The sequence below is a fragment of the Notolepis coatsorum genome (assembly GCF_963971535.1).
Source record: "Notolepis coatsorum genome assembly, chromosome: 8".
NCBI classification, from domain to species: Eukaryota; Metazoa; Chordata; class Actinopteri; order Aulopiformes; family Paralepididae; genus Notolepis; species Notolepis coatsorum.
The window spans coordinates 150,287,418-150,308,835 of NC_140172.1; the positions used below are offsets into that span (position 1 = coordinate 150,287,418).

Below are 21,418 nucleotides of genomic sequence, written 5' to 3' on the forward strand. Positions count from 1 at the left end.
CGTTACAGTACCATCATCACCACACACGGCTCAAACAGCACGTCAAACAACCGCACAAACACACGTGTAAAACAGGCACAATCACGAGCTATTCATTACAAAAATACAGACAGAGAGGGGTCTCCGAACTTTACATTAAAAAGAGACTATACAAACTTTCCCAAAGTGAGGACAAAACGCGTTGTGCACTAATCCCGACTGGAAACGTGCCACCAGTTGAACCAGTCGATCTCAACAGTTTATACTAGCCATAATGGACAATAACATTCATGTTTAATATGTAGCTTTATTTCAAAGTGTTTGAAGTGTTTGAATAGTTACTTCTTCTTCGGTGTAATATTTATAACCTTTAAAAACAGCCATACGAGCCCGCACCGAAATAACTATAATAATTAACAAACAATAGAGCTTAACGGGGCGCACTTGCCAAGCGCGCACTAAACACGCACAGAGAACATTACATAGTGCGTCTGTCGCATCATATTCCGTTATTATCACCGCTTTATAAACTCGCACCACAATGTACAGCCAGCCAGGCGGTCCGACTGAGTTCTACTTCTGGATCACTTCTGTAGGGGATCTGCGTCCCACCATAATAACTATCAATACCATCTCAGCCTATAATAGTTGATCAAGACCACTGGCGAAGAAGACCGGGACGAAATAATACATACATACATAGTTCGTGTTTATTAATTTACTTACAGTGAGTTGAGAGGAGGACCAGAGAGCAAGTCAGACGTGTTATCGCCATCTTGGAGTCGATGCAATGTTCGGGGTTTTTGTTGTACATGCGCAAAGTAGCCTCTAGTTCGGAGTGGTGGATGAGAGGACTGTGTGGGGGGGAGAGAGAGAGAGGGGGGAGAGGGAGAGAGAGAGAGAGAGAGAGAGAGTCGCTCTATTAGATCAGGTTTCCATAGCTACCGAAAGCATCACTCACAGAGACAATGATTTCTAGTTGACAAGATGTGTGTGTGAGGCCTTGGGCAGCTGCTAGCTCAGCACCAGCAGCATGCAGCCCTCTCTCTCTCTGCTGTGTGTCCACTATATTACAATTGTGATGAACATACGGTATGCTAATGGCTCCAAAGGTGGTAAAGGCCTTGTGTAAGCACGTCTCAAAAAAAGACAGACAGACATGCTAATTAATTTGGCGGCTACTACTCTGATATATTCAAAAGTTGTCACATTTCCAATTTTTTGTAGGATAAAGTAGGATTTAGCCTCTAACTCCCCCCCCCCCCCCCCCCCTTACCCCCCAAGTAGCAATTTGGCAATGGTCCAACATCATCAGTCAATCCATTGGCTCAGTATTAGGCACTGATTACGGCCAAATGTCTTTTGTCCATTATTGGATGATGGATAAAAGTTGATTCAAGATGTTAGCCAATGGAGGAAAAATCAACAAGTCGTGGCACAATGTTGGATAGCTTAATAAATTATTAAAATACAAATAGATAATAAATGTAAATATATATATATAGTGCTGTCAATAGATTCTTTTTTTTTAATTAATTAATATCACAATTTTCTGTAATTAATCTAGATTAAAAATAGCATTTTTCTACTTAAGACCGAAGCTTGTAACAGATATTTACTTGAGTAAAATCATGGAATTAATGTAAAATCAACACAAAGAAAGTATATTTAGATTCAAAGACTATTTTAATAGCTTTCTTTGAATACAGTTTCCCTCCTGTGAAATACAAACGTTCAACAAAACCATCAACATTGACTCAGCTTTAAAGACCTCTTTCTTATATCCGCGGCGCTAAGATTGAAGATTTTTCACTCCATAGATTAATCTAGATTAATTTATTTTAATGCTTTAAATAATTTAAATGAATCTCCAAAGTTAAAGCATTAATTTTGATAGCCCTAATATATATACTATATAGCTATACCATAGTGCAAGGGCGTAGGTTGGGCTTCAACATTCCCTGCCGGAAAAGTTGAGTGTCAAACACTTAATTTCCTGCATTGTGGTGCACTTTTCTGCCCCAATTTGTGCCTTTTCTGCATGAATTTACGGTGGAACATTCAGGTACCTGCTGTGCTGACACCAATATAATGGAATATAATGCAGTAAGGCTCTCAGGCATTCTCTGTATTGCATTAAAATATGTATTCTCCTGTATTGTTTCTGGGTTGTCTTTGCTATATTTTTGAGGGGGTTAAATTGACCTCTTCTCAATACTGAGGGGTCATCATGTCCGCTGTAACCCCCCCCTCCAAATCTACGCCCTTTGCCATAGTGTATAAATGTCGTGTGTGTGTGTGTGTGTGTGTGTGTGTGTGTGTGTGTGTGCGTGCGTGCGTGCGTGCGTGCGTGCGTGCGTGTGTGTGTGTGTGTGTGTGTGTGTGTGTGTGTGTGTGTGTGTGTGTCTTAGATTTGAAATGAAATAGAATCATGAGCTCATCTTTGCTGGCTAGCTAACATAATCTTAAGATGTCCCCTCTGCTCCTCCATTACTCTTCCTGATCACCGACTGCGGGCTCCTTTTACAGGCATAATGGCACGCCTGTGACATCCAGCGCCTGTTTCCCTGTCTCTCTCTGTCTCTCCCTAGTGTTTCTCTCTCTCTCTCCCCCTGTGTTTCCCCCCTGGCCCAGCAGAGGTCCCCAGTGTGTTCTCACGTGTGGTCATGTCTCTTGTCTGTCCGGCTGTACGTCATCGGTCAGCGTTTTCCTTAATGCCAAGCAAGCAGTGCAAAAATGCTTCCGCATTCGTCACCGCACGCCAGTGCGGTAAAGCGCCCTTCTTTTCAGACAAATGCTACCGTGCGTGCACCGGCGGCGGCGTGCTCGCTCAGGTGCGTGCGTGCGCCGGCGTGCTCGCGCGAGGTGCCCGCGCATGCGCATGAGATCCCGCCTTGGTTCGACACGAGCGGAGCTCAATATATATAAGTCACCGCCCCTTATTCAGTATCTAGCAATAGCTCAATTGGCAAGGCCACATGGCTGTGGATCCTATGGCTCGTTTGCTGGCGAGTTCGAATCCCATCGAAAATATTTTTTAACGTGATTTTTTTTTAACGTGTATTCTTTTGCCGGTTAAGGTTAGGCATTGTTTCGGAGTTGGTTAAGGTTAGAACGGTTAAGTTTAGGCGCTGTTAAGGAGCTGGTTAAGGTTAGAGTTTGTCAAAGAGAATGGCAATATAATTTCTATGGTTAAGGTTAGGCATGGTTAAGGTTAAGGTTAAGGTTAGGCATTGTTTCGGAGTTGGTTAAGGTTAGAACGGTTAAGTTTAGGCGTTGTTAAGGAGCTGGTTAAGGTTAGAGTTTGTCAAAGAGAATGGCAATAGACAGCCTATTTCCGCGCGACCTGGGCGCTGGGCGGCGGAAAATGAAAGGCGCATTACTGCACGCCACTACGGTAAATTTTTGCACTGCTTGCTTGGCATAAAGCTACACGCCATCGGTCATCACACACCCAGCTGTTTTCCATTAGCCATAATTCCCCTGTATTGTGTATTTCAGTCGTGTTCCCCTATAGTCTGTCTGGGTCCGATCGTTTGTTGCTTGTCTATCTCGCCTGTCTACGCTCATGCGTCATAATAATCCCTAAGTGAGTTTAGTTAATCAAAACCCTAACTGCCCTGGCCTCCACTATCGTGCTGTGATTGGCTGAGAGTACTGTCCACACTCACGCTGGCTTCCCTCTCTCTACTCTGTGTCAAGCTGTTAGCTAGAAGCTAAGTAGCTAACATTATGCTAGCCAGCCTTATTGTCACTAGTCTTCTACACAGTGGGAAATCAGTGAATAGTAATTAGACAGAATGTTTGTTAAAATAACTAAGTAGCTACTTCATTGTCTCTCTTTTCGCCAATAGATTTCCGTTAGGGGCACTAGCGTAACATTAGCTACCATCATAAGTGCTACTGACAAGACCCACTGTCTGAAAGTCTCCTGTAAAAAAAGCAGTATGAAACCTTTATACGTTCTTTGTAAAACAGGCAAAAATACGAAAATGAGGAAGAAAAGTCGCTATTAGCTAACTGAAATATCGCTGTGGGGAAAGATTTGGGAATGTTTTCATATTTTGAATGACTGATCTCCTATTTCGTACTGTCGTAGGCCTAGGAATAACGTAGCTACCAGGGCAACAACACTAACGTTAGTTCTGTGGTCAGCCACGGCTTGACAACAGTAACAGCACAAAAACCCATCCACAGAATCCAACAGTTCAGTTTCTTATTGCATTGAAATCACTCTCACTGTCAAACCTTCTTTCAAAAGTTTCTTTTAGGCATTGCCCTAAATCACCTAACATGTGTTCTCACTCATTACTCAAGATCATCCAAACAATAAGCCATAACCTAAAAGTTACACATGGCAATGGTAGTGAAACATTTGTGTATACAATTTAGTATAACGAAGGGAGAAGTGCTATGTGAAGAAATGTACATGCAATTGCTTTCTATTGCCAATGTGTGGACGGATTGTAATGTGACCTGAGACCTTCCCCGACTTCCTGCGTTGCCTATAACAGCGACTGTTGCATCAAGCAGCACTGGGGACATCAGGCAGCACTGGGGACATTAAATCTGAAAAGATCTTGAAAAATTCAGAAGTATACTCTGCCTATTATTAATGATCTATTTTAAGGTTTCATTTCAGTGTAATTTCATGCTACATTAACTGCCTCGTTGATCGAGAGACAGAGTGCGAGGAACAGGATGTTTACTTGCAGTTCACTTAACGGCCACCGTATGATTAATGAGAAAGAATTTCTGATCATTCCACATACAGTAGCACCTTAAATGTGAGTGACTCATGAACAGTACTGTGGGTAGTAGGGGTGCTGAGGGTGCTGCAGCACCCCCTAGTGGGCCGTGGTAGTGGGTAGAATCTTAAAGACAATGGAAAATGGATTTTGCCATGTCTTTGTATGGATTTGGCAGGCTATAATATTTAGGCACTAGGGAGAATTTTCATAAATATGGTATTCCTTGGCATTTAGCCAGGGTTTCAAGTCTTCATATTAACCACCCTAAACAAGCTGTTCAGAATGATTTCCTTTGATGATGTAACAACAATAATAATAATAATAATATTTTTTATTTATATAGCACCTTTCATACAGGAATTGCAGCTCAAAATGCTTCACAGCAAATAGCATAAAATGAACAATGAGGCATACCATTAGCATACAGTTGACAGAATAAAAGCAATGCATAAAGTGCAGACATAAGAATAGGCATAGAATAAGTATACAATAGACAGGATAAAGGTAATGCGGTAAAATAGCTCTCATTTACAGTACAATAATCATGTATTTGAATGTTTTCCATATTAAAAGGCCAAAGTGAAAAGATACGCTTTTAGCTTACTTTTAAAATACTTAGTGAGCTTGCCTCCCTAATCTTCTTCTCGGCTATTGTTGGGAACCTTTAACCTCTTTACAAGTGGTAGATGATAGTAGTGTTCTTGGGGTAACAACTGCATCCCGGCTATACGCCCTCGTCCATATATTGATTGATTGATTGATTGATTGATTGATTGATTGATTGATTGATTGATTGATTGATGTTTTTTAATTTTTGTGTCTTACATACAGGTGTATGCCCAGCCCATTACAAGACACATAACAATAAGTATATAATATTATACGTGACAAATTACTTGACAAATTATGACATATAGACCAAGATGGCAAAATAAATAAATAAATAAAAATACAATAAAACGTAATATAACACAAGCTGTAAGCAATGTATGTAAACAAAGACACAAGAGGAATTCATATACAATTATATAGGATATAGTGTGTTTTGTCTCAAGTGGTCATGCTTTCTCCAAAAATCCTGCAAAACTGAAGATGTCCTCGACAAAAAAATAAACTCAACATACAACTCTCAGAGAGCCAACACAAATATAAACGGGACGGAGGTTGAGCGTGTCTCCGGCTTTAAATGTCCACATCTCCGAGGACCTCTCCTGGTCCCTCAACACCTCGTCACTGGTCAAGAAGGCTCACCACCACCAGTGTGTCTCTGAGGAAAGCCCACCTGTCTCCTCAGATTCTGGTGAACTCCCTCCAATGTACCATAGAAACAAAGCGTCCTCACTGACTGCATCACAGTCTCCGGTAAGGCAACTGCAGAGTGGGCAGAGTGTAGCAGCGCTGAGGAGACGGCATCTCCTCCGTGCTCCCGTTCTCACGGTAGGCAAATTGGTATTTGTCCAGTGAGGAGGATGATCGGGCGAATACGAGATGAGCCATGCAGGGCCGGCCTCTCACACTCAGAGCACTTCCTGATGACGGGGGGGGGGGGGGGGGGTGAGTGCAACAGGGTGGAAGTATAATTAAGGCTCGCTGCAGAGGAGGAGTGTCTCACCGCCGGCACGCGGGAGGTGGTTTTGAAGCACGCGGAAGGGACAGCTGTTTGGGCCGCAGTGACGGGTCGAAGCTGTCAGTCAGGACCTGACCTCGGTCAGCTGCTGAGTGCAAAAAAAGACAGCATTACATTTCCCCTCTTTTTCAATGGGGGTAGTTGGGGGGGGGGGTTGTGGGGGGGGGGGGGGGGTAGTTGCGTTGGGCTCCGGCATTTGTTACCGCATCGGGTGGTCGCCCAAAAAAAGCAGAGCGGTGTTCTAGCGAGAAAGTTGAACTCGGTTCAACTTGTGCCGTAACGTAACCCCTCCTCCCCACGCTGCCAAAGTGGCCAATCAATCACAGTGGAAAACAAGGGATTGGGGGGGGGGGGGGGGGTAAAAAAGCTCACTGCACACAATGTCACAGAAATGGCCCATCCTGGCACGCCACCCTGCGACAAGGCGCTGCATTGTCTGGTTATAGATGTGAATGAGTCCTAAGGGGCTGGTGGTCAGACAGCAGGGACTACTGCAGCCTTGATTGCCGCCTCCAGGTTGTACCCGTCGTCAAAGTGGGCGTAAAAGTTATTGAGCTCATCAGGGAGGGAGGTATGATCCCTGGTTGGGGGGGGGAGGAGTTATTGATGGGTTTATACTAGTCCATAATGGCCTGGATGCCCTGCCATGTGCCTCGGGGGTTGGAGCTGTTGAAGTGCCCCTCAAATCCTTAGCTTGTGGCTGTGCTTGGCCCGCTTGATTTGACTTTTCAGGTTAACCCTGGCTGAACTGTAGGCCCGCTTGATTTGACTTTTCAGGTTAACCCTGGCTGAACTGTAGGCCCGCTTGATTTGACTTTTCAGGTTAACCCTGGCTGAACTGTAGGCCCGCTTGATTTGACTTTTCAGGTTAACCCTGGCTGAACTGTAGGCCCGCTTGATTTTACTTTTCAAGTTAACCCTGGCTGAACTGTAGGCCCGCTTGATTTTACTTTTCAGGTTAACCCTGGCTGAACTGTAGGCCCGCTTGATTTGACTTTTCAGGTTAACCCTGGCTGAACTGTAGGCCCGCTTGATGTCTCTCTTCAGGTTAACCCTGGCTGAACTGTAGGCCTGCTTGATGTCTCTCTTCAGGTTAACCCTGGCTGAACTGTAGGCCTGCTTGATGTCTCTCTTCAGGTTAACCCTGGCTGAACTGTAGGCCTGCTTGATGACTCTTCAGGTTAACCCTGGCTGAACTGTAGGCCTGCTTGATGTCTCTCTTCAGGTTAACCCTGGCTGAACTGTAGGCCTGCTTGATGACTCTTCAGGTTAACCCTGGCTGAACTGTAGGCCTGCTTGATGACTCTTCAGGTTAACCCTGGCTGAACTGTAGGCCTGCTTGATGACTCTTCAGGTTAACCCTGGCTGAACTGTAGGCCCGCTTGATTTGACTTTTCAGGTTAACCCTGGCTGAACTGTAGGCCCGCTTGATTTGACTTTTCAGGTTAACCCTGGCTGAACTGTAGGCCCGCTTGATGTCTCTTCAGGTTAACCCTGGCTGAACTGTAGGCCTGCTTGATGTCTCTTCAGGTTAACCCTGGCTGAACTGTAGGCCTGCTTGATGACTCTTCAGGTTAACCCTGGCTGAACTGTAGGCCTGCTTGATGTCTCTCTTCAGGTTAACCCTGGCTGAACTGTAGGCCTGCTTGATGTCTCTCTTCAGGTTAACCCTGGCTGAACTGTAGGCCTGCTTGATGTCTCTCTTCAGGTTAACCCTGGCTGAACTGTAGGCCTGCTTGATGTCTCTCTTCAGGTTAACCCTGGCTGAACTGTAGGCCTGCTTGATGTCTCTCTTCAGGTTAACCCTGGCTGAACTGTAGGCCTGCTTGATGTCTCTCTTCAGGTTAACCCTGGCTGAACTGTAGGCCTGCTTGATGACTCTTCAGGTTAACCCTGGCTGAACTGTAGGCCTGCTTGATGTCTCTTCAGGTTAACCCTGGCTGAACTGTAGGCCTGCTTGATGTCTCTCTTCAGGTTAACCCTGGCTGAACTGTAGGCCTGCTTGATGTCTCTTCAGGTTAACCCTGGCTGAACTGTAGGCCTGCTTGATGTCTCTCTTCAGGTTAACCCTGGCTGAACTGTAGGCCTGCTTGATGTCTCTTCAGGTTAACCCTGGCTGAACTGTAGGCCTGCTTGATGACTCTTCAGGTTAACCCTGGCTGAACTGTAGGCCTGCTTGATGTCTCTCTTCAGGTTAACCCTGGCTGAACTGTAGGCCTGCTTGATGTCTCTCTTCAGGTTAACCCTGGCTGAACTGTAGGCCTGCTTGATGTCTCTCTTCAGGTTAACCCTGGCTGAACTGTAGGCCTGCTTGATGTCTCTCTTCAGGTTAACCCTGGCTGAACTGTAGGCCTGCTTGATGCCTCTCTTCAGGTTAACCCTGGCTGAACTGTAGGCCTGCTTGATGTCTCTCTTCAGGTTAACCCTGGCTGAACTGTAGGCCTGCGCCTCACCAGATCTAAAGCCACCTTCAGCGATATAGAGGGACCTCTCTGTTCATCCAGGGCTTCTGATTGGGGGAATGCTGTAATCCGTTTGAGGGTGGTGGTGGTGACACTGTCGATGTTAGTATATTGACGTACACTAGTCCAAAAACGGAGGAGGTGTCGGAATCAATATCCGTGTGGGAGGAAGACCAGGCTGGACCGGGTGGCAAACATGCTTCGCAGCATTCAGACCATTCTTCAACTGTCCTAATTGAGGATTGATGAGCGCGGGGTGAGTACGTGGTGAGTATAGGAACAAAGAAATGTGATTAGATTGTCCCAGGTGGGGGAGGGGGGCGGTTTTATATGCATCGGATATGGTGTAAACGCATGGTCTAATATCTTGTCTCCTCTTGTGGGGCAGGAGACATGGGGAACACGGTCTTTAGGTTGGAGTGGTTGAAATGTGGTTCCCATTCAATCTAGCGCAATTTGTTAATATTAATATAACCAACATAGAAAACCCAGGACCAAAATAGATTCATCACAACTCACAACTAGGCCGTTTCTTCTGACCTCCACCAAGTCAGAAATATTTGGCTAAACGAGTACAGCCTCACAGCACCTGTGTTCAATTCCATTGATTTCAATTCACTGCAATTCAATGGAAGTGCTCCCAAGAGTAGACCAGCAATTAAATCGTATTGTCATTGTACGAAACACAATTACTGGTCAAATGTACTAGCGAGCTCCCGAAAAGGACAATGCAAACAGGTGTCAAATGTCCTCTACAGGCCGTCCCATGAAGTTCTCATGACTGAGTGACTGGTTGCCTGACCTGAAAACGTTAATGAACCCTGTAGCAACCCTGTAGCACTTTGGGATCCTAGTGAACGAAAAGTGCAATACAAATACAATTTATTATTATTATTAATTGATGTCCTCAGCTGCGTCGTGGGGAAAACACAGTGACTTGTCGAAGCCCTGTGTGCTGCTTCATAGCATGAAGACCACTAAGTAGTTATATCAGAGACAGTCTAAAATGATGAGGAGACGGATCACTGTGGTGGTTCTGAATGGAGAAATCCACAAGACTAAAGATGGCGCAACAACAATACTATATACTTGCTACAAAACAAACATAGTCAGAGAAAATAAATAAATGTGATGTGATTTCACGTTGAGTACGATTACAATTACTGCATTTTGAGGTGAAATGTGAGTTTTAAAGATGTTTTAAATTAATTATGATAGCTGCCAAAAGGCTGGGAATCGTGTAGAAGTAGTGAATGGTTGCCATGGTAATTTTAAGGACTCTGTGGCAGGAACTACTGGATGTTAAGGTTATCACTATGCTCCCCCATCCTCTGTGATGTCATGTTAAAGTTATCACTATGTTCCCCATCCTCATTTTGTTTGTTTGTTTGGTTGGTTTCTTTGCCTTCACCTCATTATGTTGAGGACCAATAGGAAGAAGGGTGGAGGAGGGGGTGGGATCATTTTCACATTCAATCCAATAAGGCAACAGGCAGCACAGCAGTCAAAACAATGTCCTCACAAGTAGCCTATAACTCTGAGGGGAGTTTGGTCATTGGGTTTCTTAGTGCTAACTCCGAGGGCTCAGAAAAACACTACTTGTTCGTTTGAGGTCAAATTGAAGAGATTTAGGTCTGAACCAGCCTGTGTGATGTCAGCCAAGTGATACGAAAAACACAGTCCAGGGTGAAAATAACTAGAATCCTCCTTCGAAATCGAAGTTATGTAAATTAATGAGAGAGCTGGGGAAAAACAGCTCACAATGGAGGGGATGCTTTATAACGGAGCCGACTAATGGGCAGCGTGTCACGTACTCAGCTCTTCAATATGATCCACGTAGTCTTCTTGAGTGCTCAAAAACTAATGATTAGTCCAAATAATAAATCTGGAGATCAGCGCCCTGTTACCGATACCGTAATTTACTTGCCTTTTATTTATATTTCAGAAAAAGAATGAAAGCATTATAGTCCTCCTATACATGACACTGTGGGTAAAAACATTTCAACACAAGCACTCCTCAGTGTGTGAAGGGGTCAACCCTAGCTAGTGGATATTATTATGCATTTTACATTGCTGTATGTTATGGTGGGTCAAACTGACCCGAGGGTTAACTGGGGAAACTGGATACGACCTCTAACATGACCTCTAACACGGCCTAATGCTGCATTCCAGGCAACTTGCGCGCGGGAATTTCCCAGTTGAGAATTCCGACTCCGGACCTCCGTGTATTCCAGGTGCACGTAAACAAAAAACATGGCTGACCGTGACATACTGTTTACATGTACTGTTTACATGAATAATGTTTTTCTATGTGATAGTATGTATTATTTTGATTAAATACAGGCAGATATACTGAAAAGTGCCTTTACCGTAATTGATGGTTTACCATTTACCATGTGCTCCTCCGGGGGTTAGAGTTTCCCGAGTAGGAACTCCGGCTTTGAGACGGCGTTCCAGTTGTTACTGTTTCAAGTAGGAGGTTGGATAATAATCCCCAGTTGCGAGTTGTCTGGAAACACAGCATAAATAAAGGACTGATGATGACCTCTGGGTTCTGTTGTGGAACATGTTCATGATGTCAGCATCACACAGAGAGAGAGAGAGAGAGAGAGAGAGAGAGGGAGAGAGAGAGAGAGAGAGAGAGAGAGAGAGAGAGAGAGAGAGAGAGAGAGAGAGAGAGAGAGAGAGAGAGAGAGAGAGAGAGAGGGAGAGAGAGAGAGAGAGTAGAGAGAGAGAGGGAGAGAGAAAAGGGAGGAGAGAGAGGAGAGAGAGAGAGAGAGAGAGCGAGAGAGAGAGAAGATCGAGAGAGAGAAGGGAGTGAGAGGGAGGGAGAGAGAGAGAGAGAGAGAGGAGAGAGGAGGAGGAGAGAGAGAAGGAGGGAGAGAGAGTAGAGAGGAGGGAGAAAATGGATGAGAGAGGGAGAGAGGAGAGGGAGAGAGAAGGGGGAGATGGGGAGAGGGAGAGAGAGAAGAGATAGAAGGGTGAGAGGAGGGAGGGAAAGAGAGAAGGAGAGAGAGAAGGGGTGGGAGGAGAAGGAGAGAGAGAAGGGGTGGAGAGAGAGAGGAGAGAGAGAGAGCGAGGAGGGGTGGAGGGGGAGTGGGTGGGGAGAGAGGGGGGGGGGAGGAGAGTAGGGAGAGAGAAGGATTCAGTGGAGGAGACAGGGCGTTGACAGCATAGTGGCTATACACTACCCCCCATCACCTCTCACCCCCCCCCCCCCCATGTGAATTGCACTACTGTACAATGCAAGAATAAATACCGTACAATAAATGAATGATGATGCTTGAATACAAGATGGACCAGTATAACCAGTGGTGGAGCAGTGAGCGGGTCAGGGGGCCCTCCAGGGCCTGGGAGCACTGGGCCTAACACTGGGGCCTATTTACCATTACAACCCAATACCACGTCCATGTGTGAGATACACCTGCCGGTCCACTACAGGATAGCATGTCAGTGTCACGATAAACAGTTATGGTGTGTGAAAAGAACATGCCGGTATGAAGGTGCATAGCCCCCCCAAAAAAAGAAAGCCCACAAGCATGCTCTTGAACCATACCAGCAATGTCTGCAGTTGGAGGCAAGTGCTTTCACGACTTTTACACTACCACCCATGTTACAGTTATAGTTAGGGTTAAGGTTGGTTTTAATGTTCACTTCAAGGTTATGGTTAGGGTATAAAGTTAGGTTAAAGGAAAACTCCAACATTTTGGGAAATTAGCTTATTTGCCATCTACCCTGGAGTGAGACAAGAAGTTACATACCTTTTTCTTCTCTGTGCGTGCAGTAGGAGTAGGAAGACGCGCACCGTTAGCCTAGCTTAGCGTCAGTCACTGGAAGTAGGTTCCTCCATTAGCCTAGTTCCCAACGTCTTCCTTCTCCTACTGCATGCACAGAGAAGAAAATAGGTATGTATCTTCTTGTCTAACTCCAGGGTAGATGGCAAATAAGCTAATTTCCCAAAATGTTGGAGTTTTCCTTTAAGCTGTAGCCCTATTTTCAGAAATTCCGCCTAAAGGAAATGGAAAATTGCACCACTTCTACAAGGTCGATTTGCATGTTCCTCGTATCTATGAACATCTAGGGACCTGGGGGTATGTATTCCCAGTGTCAGAAATAGTGTGTCTGTTACTAGGCTTGAGTAAATTGTGATGAAACAAAGGAGAATATAAATTAGGATTTCTTTTTGCATCTTTGCCGGTGAATAACACCATGAAAAATTGAGGTTCTTCCGAGTGTACAAAAAATCTAAGCAAATGAATAAAGGGAAGATGATTAAACAGAAGGATTTGTAGATACAGTAATAAATTATCATCCATTTGAATTATACATTCAAAATTGACCTTGAACTTGACCTTGACCTTATTATGGCCAAATCATACATCCATGGATAGGGAAAAAGCTCCTCTTTCCAATCAATGGCAGTGTTAAATCTGGATTTAGTCATTTCCTCACGGTTTTATGATAAAAGAGAGATCGAATTTTCCGATAAATTCATATTTTCGGTCAATCTTAAAAACATCGGTAAACAAACGTAGTGCTGAAAATATACACTTTGACTGCTGTTTTGATAGGGTTAGGGTCTTTACTCTTGTCTACATTTGAAAAAGAAACACAACATTAATAAATATATGGTCTCTGTATTGATCGATTTATGATAAAAACAGCAGGGTTTGGGGAACCCTACAGAAGGGTTAGGTTAACGGTTATGGTTAGGGTATAACGTTAGGTTTTAATAAGTCTTAGGTTAACGAACGGTTATGGTTAGTTAAGGTAACTGTGTGGTTATGGTTAGGGTTATTATGGTTTGGGGTAGGCTGTTGGAGAAGTGCGTGTGTCGAGCCTGGGGGCCATACACAGTGTGTGCAGACATTGATTGGTTTCGATTAGATTATATTATATTAAAATGTATTGTCATCATTATACAGTAAAGTACAAATGTGACGGTAAAGTGCAATAGTAATGTTACAGAGTGGATTTGAACCTGGGACCACAGGAGCCACAGCGGCCACACTAACCAGCTGAGCTGTTTGAACCTGGGACCACAGGAGCCACAGCGGCCACACTAACCAGCTGAGCTGAGGAGTACGATCCGTTACATTAGGAGGTGCTGGTCGACTGTGACCAACTCATCAACTGCCTGTCAATCAAAGGAGGAGGTCGTAATAACATGTGAACACCTGGGAGGGAAAACGATAAGGACTACAAGACCAGGGCAGGGAACTACAACTAGACATAACACATCACACACTGGGAACACTTGATCAGGGTACAGACACACCCCACACGTAACAATAATGAACAATCCCATAAGTATAGGTGCAGGAAGGAGTTGTGTGTTTGTGCTATCTGTGTCTGTGTCTGTCTCACTACATCCGTGTGTGTTGTTCTTGTAGTGTAGTGTAGGACTACAACTCCCAATGTTATTGTGTCAAGTGTCTTGCGTATGATTGGTTACTGTTACGTCAACCAGAGGCGCCTCGGAGCGCTCTGAGTCAGTGTGAGGCAGCCGCCAGAGGGACTGCCTGCGGTTCTACTGTTTACCTGCATTAATACAAACTGTGAATAAAGCACAACTGAGCACTACCACGGTATCTTCTATTAAGATACAACAGTTCTCACTACCTCTGTGTGTTGTTCTCACTACCTCTCTGTGTGTTGTTCTCACTACCTCTGTCTGTGTTGTTCTCACTACCTATGTGTGTGTTGTTCTCACTACCTCTGTGTGTGTTGTTCTCACTCACTACCTCTGTGTGTGTTGTTCTCACTACCTCTGTCTGTGTTGTTCTCACTACCTATGTGTGTGTTGTTCTCACTACTTCTGTGTGTGTTGTTCTCACTCACTACCTCTGTCTGTGTTGTTCTCACTACCTATGTGTGTGTTGTTCTCACTACCTCTGTGTGTGTTGTTCTCACTACCTCTGTCTGTGTTGTTCTCACTACCTATGTGTGTGTTGTTCTCACTACTTCTGTGTGTGTTGTTCTCACTACCTCTGTGTGTGTTGTTCTCACTACCTCTGTCTGTGTTGTTCTCACTACCTCTGTCTGTGTTGTTCTCACTACCTCTGTGTGTGTTGTTCTCACTACCTCTGTGTGTGTTGTTCTCACTACCTCTGTCTGTGTTGTTCTCACTACCTATGTGTGTGTTGTTCTCACTACCTCTGTGTGTGTGTTGTTCTCACTACCTCTGTGTGTGTTGTTCTCACTACCTCTGTGTGTGTTGTTCTCACTACTTCTGTCTGTGTTCTCACTCACTACCTCTCTGTGTGTTGTTCTCACTACCTCTGTGTGTGTTGTTCTCACTACCTCTGTGTGTGTTGTTCTCACTACTTCTGTCTGTGTTCTCACTCACTACCTCTCTGTGTGTTGTTCTCACTACCTCTGTGTGTGTTGTTCTCACTACCTCTGTGTGTGTTGTTCTCACTACACTACCTCTGTGTGTGTTGTTCTCACTACCTCTGTGTGTGTTGTTCTCACTACACTACCTCTGTGTGTGTTGTTCTCACTACCTCTGTGTGTGTTGTTCTCACTACCTCTGTGTGTGTTGTTCTCACTACCTCTGTGTGTGTTGTTCTCACTACCTCTCTGTGTGTTGTTCTCACTACCTCTGTGTGTGTTGTTCTCACTACCTCTCTGTGTGTTGTTCTCACTACCTCTGTGTGTGTTGTTCTCACTACCTCTGTGTGTGTTGTTCTCACTACCTCTGTGTGTGTTGTTCTCACTACACTACCTCTGTGTGTGTTGTTCTCACTACCTCTGTGTGTGTTGTTCTCACTACACTACCTCTGTGTGTGTTGTTCTCACTACCTCTGTGTGTGTTGTTCTCACTACCTCTCTGTGTGTGTTGTTCTCACTACCTCTGTGTGTGTTGTTCTCACTCACTACCTATGTGTGTGTTGTTCTCACTACCTCTCTGTCTGTGTTGTTCTCACTACCTCTCTGTGTGTGTTGTTCTCACTCACTACCTATGTGTGTGTTGTTCTCACTACCTCTCTGTCTGTGTTGTTCTCACTACCTCTGTGTGTGTTGTTCTCACTACCTCTGTGTGTGTTGTTCTCACTACCTCTGTGTGTGTTGTTCTCACTACCTCTGTGTGTGTTGTTCTCACTACCTCTCTGTGTGTTGTTCTCACTACCTCTGTGTGTGTTGTTCTCACTACCTCTGTGTGTGTTGTTCTCACTACCTCTCTGTGTGTTGTTCTCACTACCTCTGTGTGTGTTGTTCTCACTACCTCTGTGTGTGTGTTGTTCTCACTACCTCTGTGTGTGTTGTTCTCACTACCTCTGTGTGTGTTGTTCTCACTACCTCTCTGTGTGTGTTGTTCTCACTACCTCTGTGTGTGTGTTGTTCTCACTACCTCTGTGTGTGTTGTTCTCACTACCTCTGTGTGTGTTGTTCTCACTACCTCTGTGTGTGTTGTTCTCACTACCTCTGTGTGTGTGTTGTTCTCACTACCTCTGTGTGTGTTGTTCTCACTACCTCTGTGTGTGTTGTTCTCACTACCTCTGTGTGTGTTGTTCTCACTACCTCTGTCTGTGTTGTTCTCACTACCTATGTGTGTGTTGTTCTCACTACCTCTGTGTGTGTTGTTCTCACTACACTACCTCTGTGTGTGTTGTTCTCACTACCTCTGTGTGTGTTGTTCTCACTACCTCTGTGTGTGTTGTTCTCACTACCTCTGTGTGTGTTGTTCTCACTACCTATGTGTGTGTTGTTCTCACTACCTCTGTGTGTGTTGTTCTCACTACCTCTGTGTGTGTTGTTCTCACTACCTCTGTGTGTGTTGTTCTCACTACCTCTGTGTGTGTTGTTCTCACTACCTCTGTGTGTGTTGTTCTCACTACCTCTGTGTGTGTTGTTCTCACTACACTACCTCTGTGTGTGTTGTTCTCACTACCTCTGTGTGTGTTGTTCTCACTACCTCTGCCACCGTAGTGTAAAGCCACTTTGAGTTCTAGAAAAGTGCTATTTGAATCAAATGTATTATTAGTATTAATATTGGTTCACGTTTGTTTGATGCATTTTCAACATGATGTAATTGTCAGAAGCTTAGCATACGCTTTTGTTATACAATAGTAAGAGTTAGCTACCCCTTCAGGTTGTTATTTGCTTTTATTTTTTTCACTTTTTCTCCTCCTATTTTTCTGTATTTTCCTCCCATCCCAATTTAGTCGTTATGCCAATTCCCCCCTCCCCTTCCTGGTCGTTGCGCGCATGTGCCCCCCACTGGCATGTCTAGGGAGCCCTGAAGTCTATCAGATGCTTCCTCCGATACATAGGAGACAGCCAGCAGCCTCTTTTCACCTGACAGCGAGGACTGCACCGGGGAAGTGTAACGCGTGGGAGGATCACACTACCTTACCCAGTTCCTTCCCTCGCTGTGCAGGCGCCCTGATCGACCTGTAGGAGTCGCTGTTTACATTGACCAGAATACCACCCACCGGCTTCCCACCCGCTGACACTGCCAATTGTGTCAGTATGACGGCCGGCCAAGCCGGAGGCACCGCTGACAGCCGGATTCGATACCAGTGTCTCTGCGGTGGTAGACAGACGCTTAGTCCGCTGCGCTACCCGGCCGCCCAGGTTGTTATTTGCTTGTAAAACAGGAGAGCAGTTGGAAGAACACACAACAAGAGAAGCAGTGAAATCATTTATGCAAACAGCCTCTTATTCTTGTGGTACATTATCTCCAGTGACCTGGAAGCACACGTGTAAACCCACCTGGTCCCCTGCATGTTCATAATACCTGTGGCCAAGGGAGATATCAGGCTTACTAGGCTTCAGGCTAAGAGAGATACAAGGCTTACTAGGGTTCAGGCTAAGAGAGATACAAGGCTTACTAGGCTTCAGGCTAAGATAGATACTAGGCTTACTAGGCTTCAGGCTAAGATAGATACTAGGCTTACTAGGCTTCAGGCTAAGATAGATACAAGGCTTACTAGGCTTCAGGCTAAGAGAGATACGAGGCTTACTAGGATTCAGGCCAAGGGAGATACTAGGCTTACTAGGCTTCAGTCTAAGAGAGATACTAGGCTTACTAGGCTTCAGGCTAAGAGAGATATAGGCTTACTAGGCTTCAGGCTAAGAGAGATATAGGCTTACTAGGCTTCAGGCTAAGAGAGATATGAGGCTTACTAGGCTTCAGGCTAAGATAGATATTAGGCTTACTAGGTTTCAGGCTAAGAGAGATACTAGGCTTACTAGGCTTCAGGCTAAGATAGATACAAGGCTTACTAGGCTTCAGACTAAGATAGATACTAGGCTTACTATGATTCAGGACAAGGGAGATACTAGGCTTACTAGGTTTCAGGCTAAGAGAGATACTAGGCTTACTAGGCTTCAGGCTAAGATAGATACAAGGCTTACTAGGCTTCAGACTAAGATAGATACTAGGCTTACTATGATTCAGGACAAGGGAGATACTAGGCTTACTAGGCTTCAGGCTAAGAGAGATACTAGGCTTACTAGGGTTCAGGCTAAGAGAGATACTAGGCTTACTAGGGTTCAGGCTAAGAGAGATACAAGGCTTACTAGGCTTCAGGCTAAGAGAGATACTAGGCTTACTAGGCTTCAGGCTAAGATAGATACTAGGCTTACTAGGCTTCAGGCTAAGATATATATGAGGCTTACTAGGCTTCAGACTAAGATAGATACTAGGCTTACTAGGCTTCAGGCTAAGAGAGATACGAGGCTTACTAGGCTTCAGGCTAAGGGAGATACGAGGCTTACTAGGCTTCAGGCTAAGAGAGATACGAGGCTTACTAGGCTTCAGGCTAAGAGAGATACTAGGCTTACTAGGCTTCAGGCTAAGAGAGATACTAGGCTTACTAGGCTTCAGATAGGGCTACTCCGCTACAGTCACCGGCCCCCCTTTTATCTCCAACTGTGTGGAAACCTGTCCAAGTCACAGCACCATTGTAACCCATCTGGATGTGAACCATGGATCTCCTGGCATGAGGAACCAAATATCTACTGGTCAGCCAAATAACCCCCCCCCCCCCCCCCCAGTCAAGGGAGATATTAGGCTTATTAGGTTACAGGTAAAAATAGTTATTAGGCTTTCTAGGTATCAGCCCAAGGGAGATATTAGGCTTATTAGGTTACAGGTAAAAATAGTTATTAGGCTTTCTAGGTATCAGGCCAAGGGAGATACAAGGCTTACTAGGCTTCAGGCTAAGATAGATACTAGGCTTACTAGGCTTCAGGCTAAGATAGATACTAGGCTTACTAGGCTTCAGGCTAAGATAGATACAAGGCTTACTAGGCTTCAGGCTAAGAGAGATACGAGGCTTACTAGGATTCAGGCCAAGGGAGATACTAGGCTTACTAGGCTTCAGTCTAAGAGAGATACTAGGCTTACTAGGCTTCAGGCTAAGAGAGATATAGGCTTACTAGGCTTCAGGCTAAGAGAGATATAGGCTTACTAGGCTTCAGGCTAAGAGAGATATGAGGCTTACTAGGCTTCAGGCTAAGATAGATATTAGGCTTACTAGGTTTCAGGCTAAGAGAGATACTAGGCTTACTAGGCTTCAGGCTAAGATAGATACAAGGCTTACTAGGCTTCAGACTAAGATAGATACTAGGCTTACTATGATTCAGGACAAGGGAGATACTAGGCTTACTAGGTTTCAGGCTAAGAGAGATACTAGGCTTACTAGGCTTCAGGCTAAGATAGATACAAGGCTTACTAGGCTTCAGACTAAGATAGATACTAGGCTTACTATGATTCAGGACAAGGGAGATACTAGGCTTACTAGGCTTCAGGCTAAGAGAGATACTAGGCTTACTAGGGTTCAGGCTAAGAGAGATACTAGGCTTACTAGGGTTCAGGCTAAGAGAGATACAAGGCTTACTAGGCTTCAGGCTAAGAGAGATACTAGGCTTACTAGGCTTCAGGCTAAGATAGATACTAGGCTTACTAGGCTTCAGGCTAAGATATATATGAGGCTTACTAGGCTTCAGACTAAGATAGATACTAGGCTTACTAGGCTTCAGGCTAAGAGAGATACGAGGCTTACTAGGCTTCAGGCTAAGGGAGATACGAGGCTTACTAGGCTTCAGGCTAAGAGAGATACGAGGCTTACTAGGCTTCAGGCTAAGAGAGATACTAGGCTTACTAGGCTTCAGGCTAAGAGAGATACTAGGCTTACTAGGCTTCAGATAGGGCTACTCCGCTACAGTCACCGGCCCCCCTTTTATCTCCAACTGTGTGGAAACCTGTCCAAGTCACAGCACCATTGTAACCCATCTGGATGTGAACCATGGATCTCCTGGCATGAGGAACCAAATATCTACTGGTCAGCCAAATAACCCCCCCCCCCCCCCCCCCCAGTCAAGGGAGATATTAGGCTTATTAGGTTACAGGTAAAAATAGTTATTAGGCTTTCTAGGTATCAGCCCAAGGGAGATATTAGGCTTATTAGGTTACAGGTAAAAATAGTTATTAGGCTTTCTAGGTATCAGGCCAAGGGAGATATTAGACCACTGCATCATCCACTTCAGGAAAGACATTCTTATAATACGATGCAAGCTTAGAAGACATGCATGCTAGGTACATACTCCTGCTGTTGCCCTTGAGCAAGGCACTGTGGCATTAGACCTGGAGAGCCCCCAGGCACCAGACTGTGCCCACTGCTCCTACATAGTTAGGATGGATTGCAGAGGACAAATCCCTGGTATATGCAACACTGTATTTGGCAAAGATTCAAATTGTAATTCTTAGGACGTGGAAACCTGACCAAACACATTTGATAAATCTTCTCACTGCTTAGATTTATATTCGCGTATTATTATTATTATTATTATTATAGACCAGCAGGGGCAATATTTCCAGCCACCAGAATCAAAAAAGTATTTATTGCATTCATGACTCATACTACTGTTAAATGATGACGTTCTACATTTAGCAAGTCATTTTAAAGATAGATTTTCTGTCCTAAGTACAAGCTCAGCTCTAAGTCATCGTCATTCATCACCAAGAGGGGGGGGGGGCACTGCTCTTCTACTTTCTGACAGGGGATCAGTTTGTAAATCAGAGCTGTGAACACACACACACACACACACACACACACACACACACACACACACACACACACACACACACACACACACACACACACACACACACACACACACACACACACACACACACACACACACACACACACACACACACACACACACACACACACACACACACACACACACACACACATAGTGACTCATGCCATTTTCACAACAGAGGGGATTTTCATTCAGTAATGGGATAGATTAGATTAGATTAGATTCAATGTATTTGCACGATAACAGAGTACGACAATGTGACATAAAGGTACCACTGGGATTTGAACTCAACTTTATTTAAACTCAAAAGGCAACCGAGGTTTCCCTCATTTACAGTCACGCAGTACATACAGAAATAAGAAAGAAAAAAAGGCATACGCAATCACACAGACAGCATATACAACTTTTTAACATTTTAAACTCTGCAACAGAGGGGAGAATCTCAAGCTTTAAGGACTGTTGGAGTTCATTCCATGAGCTAGAGGGGCATCATAGCCAAATTATTTACACTGTTCAGAGTGTACAGTATAAATGGACAT

General features: G+C 44.7%; 1 protein-coding gene across 1 annotated transcript in view; it reads right to left on the reverse strand.

The window, feature by feature from the left end:
* The window catches only part of jam3b (junctional adhesion molecule 3b), an 88,321-nt gene extending 87,502 nt beyond the window's left edge, over nt 1-819 (reverse strand). The window contains exon 1 of the mRNA XM_084320036.1: nt 706-819. Coding sequence (XP_084176162.1) covers nt 706-793 — 88 coding nt within the window. The 5' untranslated portion in view covers nt 794-819. The remainder of the gene's footprint in view (nt 1-705) is intronic.
* Between the last annotated feature and the right edge of the window lie 20,599 nt (nt 820-21,418).